Source organism: Scleropages formosus, chromosome 8, assembly GCF_900964775.1.
Source record: "Scleropages formosus chromosome 8, fSclFor1.1, whole genome shotgun sequence".
Taxonomy (NCBI): Eukaryota; Metazoa; Chordata; class Actinopteri; order Osteoglossiformes; family Osteoglossidae; genus Scleropages; species Scleropages formosus.
The window spans coordinates 4,517,708-4,534,329 of record NC_041813.1 but is presented as its reverse complement, the minus strand read 5'-3'; the positions used below and the strand labels follow the sequence as shown (position 1 = coordinate 4,534,329).

Here is a 16,622-nt window from a genome sequence, read left to right as displayed (position 1 = left end):
TTTTAGATTTATAGCCTTTTCTGAGATCATTTTCATAATGCGATTAATTTTCTTCAGTTTTGCATACCATTTGTACTTGGGCTTTTAAAGTTTTGAAAGTGTACTTGCAGGCCTTCTGAGACGGTGAGGAAAATAAGCGTCATCGGGGGAGGGTGCGAGCGTCAGCCGAAATGAAACGGATGTTTTCCCACAGCACCGGGTACAGTAGGAGAGGGAGCTTGTTTACTGTACAGCGAGCCGAGGCGGCGGCTGACGTCTCTAGGAGCGGGCAGGCAATTAACAGGTGTGTACAGGGTCGCGATCCCCACCTTCATTCGTCCTCTCATGGGTGCCCCTTCATCGTGAGAGTAATACATCACCACCTTCCCACTTCACTTCGACAGCCACTGCCACCTTCAGGTCCGAGATCGGTGTCGCCTGCCTCTGGCTAACTGTCTCGCGGGCTGCCACAAAATACAGCCCTGAAACGGCTCTTTTTCTCCCAGCACCTCTCATCAATGCTGTAATTGATAGTTTCTGCCCTGTCTTCCTGCCCTGTGATTACTGCCATAACCTTGACTAAAAGGGGCGGGCGGAGATGGGGTTTGCGGGGGCTCTGTGACAAGAACACCCTGCATGTGCCCCGTCTTCCTACAGTAGGGGCTCATTTCCCATGAGTCACCCTGGCAGCGGAGAGAGGTTTTAAGTCGGTGGGTTTGGAGTTCAGTGCGAGAGCATCTCTGAAGTTAATAAGTAATTTCCCGAGAAGTCTAAGTTCTGACCAACCACCTGGGGCTCAGCAGAGAATATGAAAGGTGACGGGAGAAACTGCTCCTCGTGTTGGTGGAACAGAAAAAAAAAAAAAAGCGCTGAATTAAATATGTTCTTGGAAACGTGTAGATAATCTGTACATCTCGTTTAAAACTTGGCATTTGGGCATTGGCCTCATATGGTTCTACTTTCTTAAATATTTTATTAAAATGTTAGTCTTCTACAGTTGAATTAAATTGTGAAATTGATTATATTGATTAAATTGTAAAATAGTTAAATGAAAAATTGATTTTATAAGCTTACTTGTAGCTTTAATTACTAACAGTTCTCGTAATTTATGATATAGCCAGCCTTTTGCTACATTTATTCAATTAGCTGATGCTTTTCTCCAGAGTGATTTATTCATCCATTGATACAGCTGGGTCATTTTTACTGGAGCAGTTCAGGATAAGTACCTTGCTGCAGGGTACTACAGCCAGAGGTAAGATTTAGTTTTAAAGGCAGCAGCGCTAACCACTGTGCTAGTGGTTGTTCCTCTGTCCCCATGTTATGTCTTTCATCCTAGCTCAGGCCTCTGTGTCACTGTGTGAGAAAAGTGCTCTTTAAAATTGTGTATCTTATGTTCTTTTCATGCACATACTGCTGTTACAAGAACTTTTTTGCACAGGTGAATATGCTTTAAGTTATTTGTTCTGTTGACTCCTGAACCATTTACAAACCACGTGCTCAATCAGTTAAATGCAGTTGGCTTTGGCAACATTAACCACTACAATGTATTTACAGCCCTGGTACAACAGGATAAGGCAAATGTGTGATGTTGATGTTGCATTGTTTGTAAAGGACAGTAACCCTAACAATCTGTGGTACTGGGGAGTGTCATGTTTGAGTAGGAAAAGATGTTTTTTGTAAATAGCTGAGAATTGTGGGTAAAGTGTGAAATAGTTATTCAACCGCTGTGGGGACTCATGGGGATTATGAGGGGATGAGAGTATCTGTTGGGTAGTGAAGAAAAGTTTGAAAAAGACTATGCAGGGTAGGAAGGTTGGCTGGCTGGCTGTTTTGTAGAGTTTTTGTTGTTTTATCTACCGATACCTCTTGCTGTGTCCTGGTGCTCCAATAAATGTTAGTAATGAACAGTGTCTTTGCTCTGCTCGAACCTGGAGTTCAGCACTATTAGCTAGAACAGAACATATCTGAGTAAGAAAATTTATATGACATGCACTGTAGTGGTCCCTCCCCCCACTCGTCAACAAGTTCTGATGAGTGTCTAGATCCTTCCCATCCATTCTACAGGCTCATCCCAGTGTCAGTGATCAAAACTGCAACTGGATCCTTCGGCATCATTTTTATCTTTACAATTAAAGCATATTTAAATTTGGCATCAACAGCAGTTAAAAACAGGCTAATGTAAACAATGTTTGAGATGTACAGTTTTAAAAAAATCACATTTCAGAGTTTACTTGCTTTATTTCATTAATAATCCCATACTAGACTCTTATTAGCAAAGATAACCATATAGTTTGAAGCAGATTACAGCAATTTGTATTGTCATTTCCTTATATCCTGATTATGTAAAAAAATCTGACAGTTTGTCATTACAAAAATGAAGTCTATGCAACCATAGAAATGGAATCATTTCAAAACAATGACCCATAACATTTGCAGTCCCTCTAAAGAATGCATAAACAGGGAGAGTTAAAAAAAAAAAAAAAAAAAATATTCTGCTGCAAAGTTACTCAGCCTGGTTCTGGTGTTATTGTACGGCCAAAGGGCCACGTTAGGGGTCGAGAAAACCCACATTACTGCACAGACAAAATATTATGGGGGAAACAGCAGATCACTGTGGTATCTGACTCCTATACTGACAAATTACTGCACAGACATTACTATAGGACCAGATTACATAGACACAATACATTTACATTACATAAGATGCTTTTCTCCAAAGTGACTTACATCTTTAAAGTACAATTTGTGCATTAGGGGAGAGAGAGTTGCTGACATGTGCTTCTTACGTAAACCTGGAATATTCTGAGTGGAAACGCCAGATCACTGCCCAGGCACTTTACTCTGGGACCAGAATACATTTACATTACATTTATTCATTTATCAGACGCTTTTCTCCAAAAGCGATGTACATCTCAGCCAATATACAGTTTGTGCATTAGGAGAAAGAAATGGTTGCAGACATGTACTTAAGCAAAGGAAACCTGGACTATGCTGGGGGGGAAAACGACAGATAATTGTGGTATTTGACTACTGTGGGGGGGGGGGGGGGGGGGGAAATTACCGGGTTACTGTTCAGACCGATTACTGCGAGGAAAGCACCAGATCGCTTCGGCCCGTTTAGTTCAGGGAGCCCGGCGTCTCCTCGTCCTTCCGTCACCTCTGCCCGATCTTTCTCGTTAAAGCAGCTCGTCGGCGACACTGAAGCAAGGGGCGGGGGGAGAGAGAGAGAAAGGGGGGCGCGTCGCCGCGAGCTCTGCCATTTTGTCTGGTTCCTCCTGCAACGGGACCCAGAGGACGGAGCGAGCGCAGCCCCAGCCATGAGCTGATGCTGACCGCCTTGAAGTAAGTATTACACATCTCTTACACCGTTATTATACTGCTGCTCTGGAATGCGGGCCGCGCTCTCTTCCACACACGCACTTCACGGAAACTCCGAGGGAGGGAAGAGAGAGCGCGGCGCTGCGCAGTGCGATGACGGGTAAGTTTCTCCTCATCCTTTCAGTTCGTTCGCTGACGTGAAAACCCGTCTTTTTCCCGCGGCCAAGTAGCGTCTTTACTTTCTCCCACCTACGGAGGAGACTTAACGACAGACCAGCCGGGCTTTTCAGTGCAACGACGTGGATTTGCTCAGCTTCCCCGCACTTGTCTTGTAAACAAAGTTTCCCTCCGCACGCGGAGCATTTTGAAAATAAAACCGAAGTGCCGTTGACTTGAGTTGAGGCGAACGAACGGCCGCACAGCTTCCCGTCCGAGTCTCGCGACCGGACCGGCGCGCGGTGGGGCTTTTTTTTTTTTTTTTTTTTTTTTTTTAAAATAAACAGACCGTCGTCGACAAGGGGGAGAGACGCGATCGCGGAGACTTTGATTCTTCTCCTGGGGGGGGACGCATCATCATTGTATTTGTGCGCCCAAAACAAACGAAACGCCTCTAACTTAGCATTTATCCCAGTCCTTAGCCCCGTGTGCTCGTGGCACGCGCGGCGCGGCGCCGCTCGCGTGCAGCCCGGCGAGTTTCAAAGTGCCGCGAAGTTCTGCGGACGGCGGCGTCGATGGGCCTCCGCGCGGAGCGCAGGAATAACGGATGCGTCTGCAATGGAGTTTTCGTTCGAAGGTAGCACGTCTGGCCTCTGCGTTTAAACTTGTTTTTTAATTGTCTGGTTGTCTTCAGGAGCGGACCACATGATTCAATTTAAACAGCTCTTAAAACTTATACCCTGTGAATTAGTCGAATTCTTCTAGACTAATTGAAAAGCTCCCCACGTGCCATTTCCAGGTGCGACTTGTGTTGATGCCCAGTGTTGGGAAGGACTTGTGGGCAGCAGGTGCTGCAGTGTTCAGGGTCGTTACCTTCTAATCTGATGATTCCTAGTTTGAATCCCACTCCTGCTGCAGTACCCTGGATCAACAAGGTACTAACCCAACACTGATACAGAGAAAAGAAAAGAAAAAAAAAAAAAAACCCTGCTCCATAATCCTTTTAAAGCTGTTCATACCAAACATCCCAGCTACGCTCTGAATTTCCATCGACCGGTGGTGTCAGCTCAATAAAATTGAATAACAGAACCAAATGAACGGTCTTTGAAGAAGCCAACGGTGTTCGTGACTGCCGTTACGACCCTTATTGGAGCAACCCACCTATTGCCAGGCTGCCTTCTGAGTAAAGGCAGGAGATGCGAGCCCTCACTTTGTTGAGTCACTTTCCGGTGACTAGGAGTAATCGCCCCTCGAATGGCCTCGGCAGGAACTGGCTGCCGCATACGGTGCCTCTGTAAAAACACAGACGGACTTCCAGGCCGAAACAGCCGCGCTGAACGTCCCTGCCAGCTTGGGTTGGGGGGAGGCAGGCTGCCAGGGAGAGCTTGGCAGCAGCATCCCGACGGCGCTGCGATCCAGCACAGATCTGTGTCGCCTAATCGCTGGGCACAAAACGCTCTCGTCAAGCTGACCTTATAATTAGGGTGATGAATATAGCATCATGGCCGAGGAGCCGATGCAATCTGGAGGCTGTAGGTTCAGCTCTGGGGCTTCCTGTTGTTCCCTTGAGAAAAGTGCTTAGTCTAAATGCCTTGAATGAAACTTTTGACAGTGTTTACGTGAGATGTGGCGAAGCGGGTTTAGCCGGGCCCTGCTCTCGGGTGGGTCTGGGGTTCGAGTCCTGCTTGGGGTGCCTTGTGACGGACCGAGTACAAGCGAGACTGATTTTTTTTATTTTTATTTTTTAAAACTGTGACAGTTATATTAAGTACAAATTTCTGCTGTATAAACCTTAACAATTGTATCAAATACACATGCATAAGCCTTAAGATCCACAACATTTTTTCCTGATGATTCAGATCTCCTGGGTGAAGTAATAGAGTTTTGGTTTTGGAAGAATAGTCATATGTTTTTCTGACCTTAGAAGATTTGGGTTAAAATGTTTTCAGACCAGTATAATCCTGCAAGTTTAATTTCATTTCCCATCATCTCACCAGCTCTTCTCTGGATTAATCATATGATTGTAATTTGAGTCATATGAACACAGGGCTTCACTGCATCGTGACTGTATGAATATAGTTCATTTAATTAGACCAACAAAGACAAGCCACAATTTAAATTTATCCAATTCAAAGTACAGACCTCTTGAAAACTGTTTCCTTTGTGTACAGCTTCATACCTTTTAAATTTTTCCTACATTTATTCTTTTAGCTGATGCTTTTCTCCAAAGCGACTTTCAACGTGCTTACAATTATTTACCCATTTCTACGGCTGGATAATTTTACCGGGGCAGTTTTAGGGTAAATACCTTGCTGCTCAAGGGTACTGCAGCTAGAGGTGAGGCTCAAATCTGCAGCCTTTGGGTCCAAAGACAGCCACTGTGCTACCAGCTGCCCCATACATAATCCAGAAATATAGATAGATATACTGTATACAAACCAGCCCAATGATCCTTCATGCCCTATATGGGACAGTAAATGTTTATTTTATGTTTCTCATATATATATTTAGATTTGGCGAAGTATTTTTTTTCCTTCTAGGACATGTATAGCTTAAAGGTTTTCTACTGCTGGGGAAGAGCGGCTGAATGCGCTCACTCTAACAGACTGTAACGCTGTCATTAACATGCCAGCCTCCATGCAACTTGTCAGCGGTAGTTAGGCTCAGGGCAATGTGTGTATTCTGTGTATAGTGCTGTGGTGTGTATATTTCACTATGTCCGCAAAACGGTAGAGGTGGCTGGTATTTCCTGTGTGCTGGGTGATGGTGCAAGAAGAATGTGCGGAATGTCCATCAGGAAGATTCCCGAGCATTAAGTTTTGTCTGATCCTGTGGTTTGAGCTGATGGGACTGGAAGTGGGTTGGCAGTGGGGTCTCTTGGGTCTACTGGATTTTTCCTAGAGCTCTCTGTGCTTCTGTGGGCCAGACTTACTGTGTTTCGTAACCCGTTTTCAAGGGGTTGAGTTTCTATTCTCCTTGCCTCTGCAGCTCCGAATTTTTTGATAATCCTTACTTTTTAGGGCCGGTTCCCTGTCTCTCCGTAGACCTGGGTGAACCCAGAAACCCAAAGAGTTTTTGCTCCCAAGTGGACCAGATTCCCATGGAAAAGGGAGGATAAAAGTGTGACTTTATCTGGTCAGCAAAATGATCTACCCTGCAGATCAGGACTTTCCTGCCTCTCCCATTTTGGGCACAGAGCCCTAAAACACTGCTTCAAGGCTCGTTTTATTTATAGCTGAGAAGCATCGGCGGAGGTTATCCTCATGGCATTTGTGGCAGCAGAGGGAGGGTTTTGTTCTGTAACTGCGGAGGTTTTATTTGGATGTTGCTGTGACGCATCTCTACTGGGCTGTACTTCTCAGACACATCTTGGACTGAGGGTACAGCCCGTGAGGGACCATTGCTGAGGCTTGGCTGCTCGAATCCGCAGCAGTAGTGATCTCATGAGGCCGATTGTTGAGATCCGCATGGAGGTGTGTCTAACCTCTGGTTCTGCCCTGGAGCCCAACACCGCATTGCCACTGCAGCTAGTGTGTGAAGCTCATTGCTCCACATGCGTGATAGTGGCAACTGAGAAACTTGTGCTTTCAAAATATGCAATAAAGGAAGTCTGCTTATTTATTTATTTATTTATTTATTTGTTGTAATTGGTTGCAGAGCTGTTACTCATTTGTTCCTTTGCTGCGTTTTGTGGAACCAAACCACTACCAAAATTTTGCAGATGAGAGCTCTTCCAGCTGCAACCATCAATTAAGCTTAAATGTAGGATGCTGGCCTCAGTGCTGTCTTGGCATTTCTGGTTTTCTTCCCGAGGTATTACTTGTAGTTTTCTCTTCTTTGCAAACACCGAGTTCTTATAATTCTTGTGTGGTACCACAAGAAATATCAGCTCTCAAGTTTTGAACAGTCTAAATGATGGATCATGTGCTACATTTGTATAATCCTGCATAAATAACCAGAAGCAGATTTTTAGTCCACTCTTCCCCCACTTTACAGTGATAATCTGTTTTCAAAGAAACCCTTTGTAAGGGGAATTCTCATAAATCAAATGGATTGAAGCCCCGAATGGAAACCAAATTATGCTAAAATAACCAAATGGACACATTTATTTCAATACAAAAAAAAAACTTATAGTAACATGGCAGTTTCCCTATATTAATTACTCTATAATACTGCATTTCTACCTACCAGCTTCCGTTCAGCTCCTCCGTAACTCTTTCATACCTTAAACTTAAACACTCAAACACAAACATACATACATACGTATGATACTCATTGTTCACGCATTAATTCAAATTTTAACACAAAAACAGTTAAAAAAAAAAAAAAAAAAAAAAACAATAGAGATGAAGTCAAACTCGCAACAAGCTGACGTTGTTCGGATAGTCGAGATGAGATCCATGACTTCTGAAATCTGAAAGTCACCTGGTGAAAACAGGTGACTGTAGGGGGTTTAGTGCAGTGTGTCTAGCATTGTAAGTCACCTTGGGAAAAGGTGTCAGGTAGATACAATAAAAAAAAATTATCGTCAGCCGTATGCAATCCAAATTCAGTTCTCGTAAAAGTGAAGTATTGCGTCATAAGCTAGAGAAGGGATATTAATTGAGACTCCTCATAAAGTTTAGTTCTCACAACACGAATAGGTGGGTCTCGGGGTACGACTGTACACAGCCGGCACTGTGATATTTTACCAAATATTTCTTTGTACATCAGTAACAATTACTCTGCACTTCATATTCTTGTTATGCTGTACATTGGGACATATATAATCTCCCTGTCACCCCCACATGGGGTGGTGTGTCTGTGTTTTTGTCAAGCTCAGGTCCTCTACCAGAGGCTTCGGAGTTTGAGGGTGCTGCAAAGTATCTTAGCTGTTCTTAGGACTGCACTCTTCTTGACAGAGACTTCAGATGTTGTTCCTGGAATCTGCTGGAGCCACTCTCCCAGTTTCGGGGTCACAGCCCCAAGTGCTCCTGTTACCACTAGGATCACTCTGGACTTCACCTTCCACATAATTTAGACACATATATAATGTGGGTCTAAAGGCAGTAGCTCAAACCACTACGCTACCAGCTGCCCCGTTGTATATCAACATATATAATGGGGCAGCTGGTAGCATAGTGGTTGAAGCTCCTGCGTTGGGACCTGCAGATTGCAGGTTTAATCCCCACCTCTGGCTGTAGAACCCTTGAGCAAGGTACTTACCCCAAATTGCTCTAGTAAAATTACCCAGCTGTATAAGTGGGTAAATAATTGTAACCTTAACATTGTAGGTCACTTTGAAGAAAAGCATCAGCTAAATGATCGGATGTACGTTCACAGGGTGTGCATGATAGAAATACTTCCTTTGGCTAATCTGTTGTGAAACATTGCATGGTGTCGTGTCATGTTCTCCAGACACTCAGCAAACATAAATAAAAAACCTTTCTAGTTCTTCCTTTCCAAAATGGAAGACATTACTCAGCAGTGATCAGCTGATTCGGCCTTCTATTTTTAAACCGGCCCCATGCACTGTGCACCCGTCGCCTGCACACATCTGGAGGGCTTCATACATGGAATGTAGCTGCAGAAAACCGCATGGAATGCACGTCTGCCTCGGCCTTCCCCCTTTTTAATTTTATTAGTGTTCCCACAAAGAAGGGATTTGTGTCCTTCCAGATGTTTCCACTTTGGCTGTTTGGTGAGGAAAAACTGCCGTAAATAAAAAAAAAAAAAAAAAAAAAGTGAAATGGACTGTGCCGTACTGTTTAATAATTAAACCCCTCGACTCGTGATTCTGCTCAAGGAAGTCTCCTGTTAGTGACCCGTTTTGGCCAGCTGCAGGTGGGATGGAGTGATCGTGATTCTTGCTGCGGTGTGGCTGACCTCTGCTGCCCCATGATCTGTAACCCTTCCTCCCTGAACAAAAAAATTAGACATTTTAATCCTATTTAAATCACAGGATTGACTGTATCCCTGTCTGTGGATTCTCAGTCCATTTTTACTTGCAGACCCTGTTTATGCCCCTGCGTCACATGCTGTTAGGGGAGATCTTCACACTGTATTACAGTGAAATGTCACCTTTTTGGCTCCACATTTAAAAAAAAAAAAAAATTAAAAATTTGTCCAACCCCTGGATGGGACAACAGTCCATTATAGGATAATCACAGACAAGGGGCAATTGTAGAGCAACTAATTATGTTTATTGGACACTTTTCTTCCCAAAGCAACTTACAGTGTTAAGTTACTTAGAATTATTTATCCATTTATACAACTGAGTAATTTTACTGAAGCAAGTAGGGTAAGTACCTTACTCCACAGTACTAAAGCCTGAGGTGGGAATCAAACTTGCAACTTTTGGGTCTAAAGGCAGTAGCTCTAACTATTACGCTACCAGCTGCCCCTAGTTCACATGAACCATCTTTTTTGGGCACTGGGAGGAAACAAGAGCATCCAGAGGGAAAACCACATGAATACCAGCGGAATATGAAAACCCCAGACAAATCGTAATTTAAGGCCAAATCCAAACGCGTAGCCTGGGTGCAGTGAGGTTCAAGTGCTACCCTCTGCAGCATGTTGTCACCCCATAAAAAATGAGTTTTAAAAGTGATGTTGCTGACATCGAGTAACTATGTGATGCACCATTCACCATCTATATTGAACTCAACACTGGGGGGGGGGGTTTCTAGCTACATGCCACTCCACATCACCATTTCTGGCCTGTCCAATCATTAATGGGACCTGGCCTGGAACTAGTGAAGCTGAGTGGCATTGCCTTGATGAATGTGCTCATTTCGGTGTAGTCGATAATATAATCTGACAGCATGGAGATAGTGATATTGATCTCTGGTCTCAGCAGCCGAGTTAGGTTCTGTTTTTCGGGTGCTGCATTGAAAAAAGAAATGGAAAAGCTCAGGCAAGCGTTAATTGAAACTACACCCAACGAATGATATATGCAGTCAATATTTTGCATGATCATGTGCCATGAACTCCCGTCTGAAATTTAGTGCGAGCAGGTAATGAACACTATTTCACCCTGTATTTTACTGCTCCTGCAGTACTGAATGCGTGTGGTCAATACTGACAATACTGACAATGCTTTTTATACCTAAGCTACATTTAATTACACATTGTACTACTAGAATTTGACATGATGTTAGTAGCACATCAGATTTCAGCACATGTTTAAATTAATCAGATAAATGTTAAAGTAAGTAAGCATTGTTTCCTTTCACTGTCTGGGTCCAGAGGTTTATTGTTCACTACAAGCTCTTCTGTTTCCCACCCAGTCTTGTAGCAAACGTATATGTGCGTGTCGCTGTGTTAACATGGGTGTTCCTTGGGTGCTCTGGTTTCCTCCCACAGTCCAAAGACCCATTTTTTGGTCGAAACAGTAACTCTAAATTGGCCAGAGTGTGTTTGCATGAGTGAATGATTGCCCTGGAATAAACTGGCATCCTGTTCAGTGAGTAACCTGTCTTACATTTATTTATGTAGCAGATGCTTTTCTCCAAAGCGACTTCTAATGTTTGGCTACTTAAAATAATTTACCTGTTTATACAACTGGCAATTATTGCTGGAGCAGTTTAGGGTGACAAGTACGTTTCAAAAGGGTACAACAGTGGGATTTAAATCTGCAGCCACTCAGTCCAAAGGCTGCAGGTTTAGCCACTATGGACCAACCTGAATTAGACAAGTGGTTGTTTATAGTGGACGGACAGATGGATGGATGTGTGTGCCCAGCAACACACATTACAGAATATTGTCTAGCCCTGTATCATGGGAGAGACTCTGGTTTGCACCACCTCCGTCTATATAATCAGTTATTAGAAATGATGGAATTGATGCAGAGCTGTGCAAAAAAACTGACACTTTACGATATCAACCGGTAGCTATATGGAAGGAACAAGCAAGAAAGTTTGGGAGAAAAGTCCAGGAACATGCAAATTACCACAGTGTGCCAGGGCGTTTATTGACTTTTCAGTTTCTCAATAAAATGCATAAGTTAGTGAGAAATAATGCTTCTTTCTCACCCTTCTATCACAGTGGGACTGCGAGACAGGTGTTTGAGACTGGCTGACGGCAACCATGTGTTCCATGAATCATCCAAACTGGGTGACTTTTGAGGATGAGAGCAGCCCCCTCCCATCCCCTCAGAAACCTCTTCAATCTCCAGCAGCTAGCTCAGGGTCCGTGCCCAGGCCCAATGGGCTAAAACTGACCGTTCCCTCTGCGAGCGACTCCTCCTGGAGCTTTTCCAGCCCGCTGGACTCACCCCAAATGCACTTTAATTTCAACGGAAGCTCTTGTGTGCCCAGTAACACTCCCCTATGCACACCAGTGAGGGAGACCCCCAGCACTCCATCCCCCTTTTATTATGGACCCCAGGGAGGGCCGAGCCTTTTCCACAGCTTCTCCAACACATCCACTGCCTCCATGTCCTCACCAACCCCTGAACTGTCCACACCGCAGTCTGCGGGCCCCCACAGTGCCAACCCATTAGATGGATCGAGTTTTTTCTCAGACCTCTCGGGTCACTTCAGCCCCTTCTGGGGGGATGGGTGTCCCGAGTCTGGCAGCTCATCCTCGGACTCGGACTCGGGCTCTGGCATGCCCCGCTTCTTTATCAGGGCCAAGGACAGCTACGAACCATCGCGCCTCCAGAACTCCTACTCCTATATCTGCGAGAAGCTGGAGCGCCTCCGTGCTGAGGCTGAGAATGGCGGCGAGAAAGACGGGGAGGAAGGCAGACGAGGAGGAGAAGTCAGGCCATCTCCCCTTGCAGAAGGGGTGAAGGCAGATGAGCTGAAGGGACGTCCCTCCTTTGTTCCCCAGGGCCTATTCCACAGCCAGCAGCAAGACGGCTGGGCTCTAATGCTGCGCATTCCCGAGCGGAAGAACCGAATGTCCTCCCGGCAGTGGGGGCCCATCTACCTGCGCCTGCTTCCTGGTGGGGTGCTGCAGATGTACTACGAGAAAGGGCTGGAGAAGCCCTTCAAGGAGTTCCAGCTGCACCCTTACTGCCGGCTGTCTTCCCCCAAACTGGAGAGCTACCACGAGCCGCGCAAAATCCAAACCGTGAGAGTGGAGCACGTGTCGTATGGGGAGCGCAAGCGCTACCACCCGAAGCCTGAGGTGACGCACGAAGCGGAGGCCGAGCAGCTGCTGAAGTTTGGCACCACGGACCACAGGGACATGGAGGATCTGATAGCGTCCGTGGAGGAGGAGCTGATGAGGCTCCCTGTGATTTCCCAGCAGCGCAGACACTACGAGGAGCAAGAGCTCTCGCTGAGAATCATCGATCGCCTTTGGATGCGGCTAGACAAGGATGGGAACCTGCTGGAGCGGGCGGCCATCTGCCACATCTACTGCCTGGCGTTCCTCAACGGGGCTGCCGAGTGCTTCCTGGCCCTCAACGACCTGCAGCTGCTCCGCAGGGACCCCAGCTACGGCTCTGAGGAGGACAACGGAGACAGCTGGATGGAGATCGCCAACCACTTCTTCCACAGGTGCGTCAACGAGGGCGAATTCCAGAATTCTCGACTGATTAAGTTCTCCCCACCAGACGCCTGCAAGGTGGAGCTCATGCGGTACAACACAGTGTCCCCTACATCCAGCGAGCTGCCTTTCTCTGTGAAGGCAACGGTTACTGTGCAGGGAGCCTACGTGGAGCTGCAAGTCTTCCTCAACATGGCGCACTCCTTTCCCTCGTCATCGGGGGGCACCGCTGACTCGCAGCTTCCCTGTGAGAATATTCACATCCGAGTTCCCGTGCCAGAGGACTGGGTCAAGGTGTCCAGCACGGTGAGCTTGCTGAAACAGAAGACCCTGAAGGTCCGCATGAACCGGAACACCTGCCTGGGCTCGGTGAGCGCTGCTGATTCCCAGCCTGTCATGCAAGTGTCGGTCGGAACTGTCAAGTACGAGAATGTGTACAGCGCCATCGTGTGGAGGATCGACAGACTTCCAGCAAAGAACACTGGTAAGGGGGGGCCCTAGTTGGGGAGGGAAATGTACCACATATCGGACTTCCTCCGCTTCCATACACATTCCTGATTTAATATTCTTACTCTCATACTCTGTTAGTATATGTGAACAATTCCTAAGTGTAATATCCGCTTTGGGTAATCCAGGAAGAACTTTTAACAACCTTCTGCTGGACAGAATGTTTTAATACAGATTTGTTAACACGGAGCGAAATTATTTCTTAACGTGACCTTTATTTTCCATTGCAGCGATTGATCAGCCACATTCTTTGTGCTGCAAACTGGAGCTTGGTTCTGACCAGGAGATTCCCACTGACTGGTACCCCTTCATTACTATGGAGTTTGAAGTGCCAGAGGCAGTGGTGTCTCGGACCAGGGTAAAGTCTCTGGGCACCGAGAGCGACATCCAGCCACAGAAGCATGTAGGCACCAAGGCACACTATCACTGTCAGGTACGGGTGTGGTGTATTTGCGGTGACAACTTGTCAAGTATCGGTGCAATATTTTTGCATAGAGAATTTGATTTTGTTACTGAACATCGGAAAATTGTAGAGTACGTTGAAGGTACAAACTATTTTTACACGTCTTATATTTATTTGCATTTTCTTCACCCGTCTGTTGCGGAGCAAAATCCACCTCCATTACTATTTCCACCTTTTAGCTGGCAGTAAAATGCACAGAGGATAGGAGTGTAGGACCTTCTTAATTCGGCTCCTTTCTAGTGTTTACAGTGCATGTTTGGTGTTTTGCAATGAATAACAAGGTGTGGAATGTTGCACACCTTTTATGGAAAAAACTGGTCTACAGTTGTTATAAAACGGGAGTTTGTAGCAACAATGTATTTTTGTTTTAAGTCATTTTAAATTGGTTTTCATTTGAATATATGTAGTTTAAAGTTAAAAAAAATGTTTAAAAGCCAAAGTATTTTTACGTAGTGCAGCTTTGTCTGAGAATTTTCAGAACCTAATCTGTAAAAAAAATTAAAAGATATTATTAACCTTTACGTTGTGTAGACAATGAAGAAAGTTAAAAGTAGCCAGAAGCTGACAAAAATTGTACACAATTATGTAATTACCTGTTGGTATTGATAAGGAGGAAACAGAAATAAGATTTTTTTTTAATTTGTTTTATTTTCAGGTAATTAGTTTTAATGTTTTTTGAAGTTAATACAAATAATAAAATAAGGTTTACAGTGTTTTTCAAATTTATTATACCCTTATTTGAAGTTTATGCAGAACCCAACTAGTGAATAAATCCAGGAACATCTGTATTATTAAGCTTTTGTTGATAGTGGGTTAGTGTTAAAAGTGACAATGGATTAACAAAAAAAAAATCAAGTTTCTAACGCAATTCTGGTCCCAGTTGTGTTTGTAAGTTACAGAAACAATGCGCTCAATTTTAGCACTAAACTCAAAAGTCAGACATAACAGAAAACTCAATATACAGTGATGCATGTGTTTTTTTAAAAAACAAATGCTATAAAATGTATATTTAAGTAAGTGAGTGAGCACTGATCTAACATGCAGTGGTTTGAGGACTTTGGGAACAGTTTTGAAATTGATCAGTCTGTCTGTAATAATAGATGAATGTTGATATTCAATTTTTGAGCCGTAAAATCTTACCATCTTACCATTACCTTTCAGGTGGAGATCGAGAAGAAATGGATTGAGACAGAATCACGGAAGCAGTCCGACTGCACAACACACTGATGTTCAATAATGTAAAGAAGATTTTTCCCTTCTTCCAGCTTATCCTTAAGAAACACACCCTGGACACTACTGCACAACATTTATCTCCCTGCGACTGATGTCAAAATTGGACATAAGTGGACTTTATCACAGAGAAACATATTTAAAAGGGATAAGAACTGGGTATACCAATGTGTCATACAGACTTGTGTAATTCCACAGTATGTAGTGTACTATAATCGATGAGACATTTACGTTCCTTTATATTCTTTAATTTCTCATGCAGATAAGCTGTTGATTTGCCACGACACAACATTCCTTTGGAATACAACAATCTGACAACATGCAGGAAATATAAGCACAGGAGCTGAGTATTGTGTTGCAATTTCATTGCTCCCGGTCATGAGGTTATCACCAAGCACAGAAGAGTTACTCCTTCTTGTAAAACAGAACATTCTGTTCTGTTCTCTGTATATAGGGGAAATAACTAGAAATAAATTAGAATCTTAATATATTGCAGTTGCAAGAAATCCCGATAAACCTTCAAAGCCAAGCCAGGTGCACTTTTTTCCTTAAACCCTAGAAAAAATGCTTGGCCCCAACTTGTGACAGTAAGCCTGGGACGTGACTCTGTTTCCACATGTCTCAGCATATGGGAGGCAAGGAATACTTGTGAGGGAACTGCAATAAATCACACGTTTGTGGTGTATGGTACTCACCTATGCAAGATACTTCAGGTTTTGAGCATGTGATGCAATGGTCAGAGCACTGGATTCTGGAGTGAAGGTTGTAGGTGTGAATCCTGGATGGAACGTTGCTGTTGTTCCACTGAGCGAGGCACTTTATTTCGTGGACTGAAGCGAAAAATCTGAAGCATTAATGGGTTATAGAATGTGTAAAAATGCTACTATCCGTTAGCCAAGCAGGTAAATAAATAAAGAAGCAGAAATCTAGACACCGTTGGGAAGGAATTTAAGTTTGGGCTACAATGAACTCCATAAAAATCAAGTTAATATTAGGATGAATATTTAAATGCAGCATGTTGTTTTGTAACTTATGGGCATATTAATTGTGCAACTTTGTACCAGGTTAACTGTAAATGAGTGCTGTAGATAATAATAATAATAATAATAATAATAAAAACATATCAGTGTTTCACAGAGGCTGAGCTGGAGAACCAGCCCACTTAGACGACATGACATTTGGAGATCTCCACAGCGCAAGGGCCACATGTCATCACAACTAGCTGTGCTTTTTACAAGCTTATGTATGAAAGAATAATTTTCTTTCCTGTGCATTTCAGTTTTTAATAACAAGCTCACAATTGCATGTATGAGGGGGAGCTGTTTTGCACAAGAGCATCCATGTGCAAGAAATCCTGCAATTCAGAGCTATGGTTGTATAAAACGAAACACAATATGTGCTGCTGCTCAACAACAATAAAAAGTTAACCGATAGCGAAACTGTGTTGACTGACTGCTTTGGAGAAATAAAATCTTTGTGCTCTAGCTGCAGA

The 16,622-nt window shown here is 44.1% G+C and overlaps 1 protein-coding gene across 2 annotated transcripts; it reads left to right on the top strand.

Annotated features, from left to right (window-relative positions):
- Positions 1–3,210: 3,210 nt before the first annotated feature.
- Positions 3,211–16,563, top strand: ston1 (stonin 1). Of its 2 annotated transcripts, none has more exons than XM_029254412.1 (4): positions 3,211–3,321; positions 11,479–13,414; positions 13,668–13,870; positions 15,062–16,563. In XM_029254412.1, the coding sequence occupies exons 2-4, from the start codon at positions 11,521–11,523 to the stop codon at positions 15,125–15,127; spliced, it is 2,163 nt and encodes a 720-aa protein (XP_029110245.1). In that variant the 5' UTR covers positions 3,211–3,321; positions 11,479–11,520; the 3' UTR covers positions 15,128–16,563. The 2 variants fall into 2 exon arrangements, with proteins under 2 accessions (XP_029110245.1, XP_029110246.1); XM_029254413.1 differs by lacking the exon at positions 3,211–3,321 and adding an exon at positions 3,328–3,457.
- Positions 16,564–16,622: the final 59 nt, after the last annotated feature.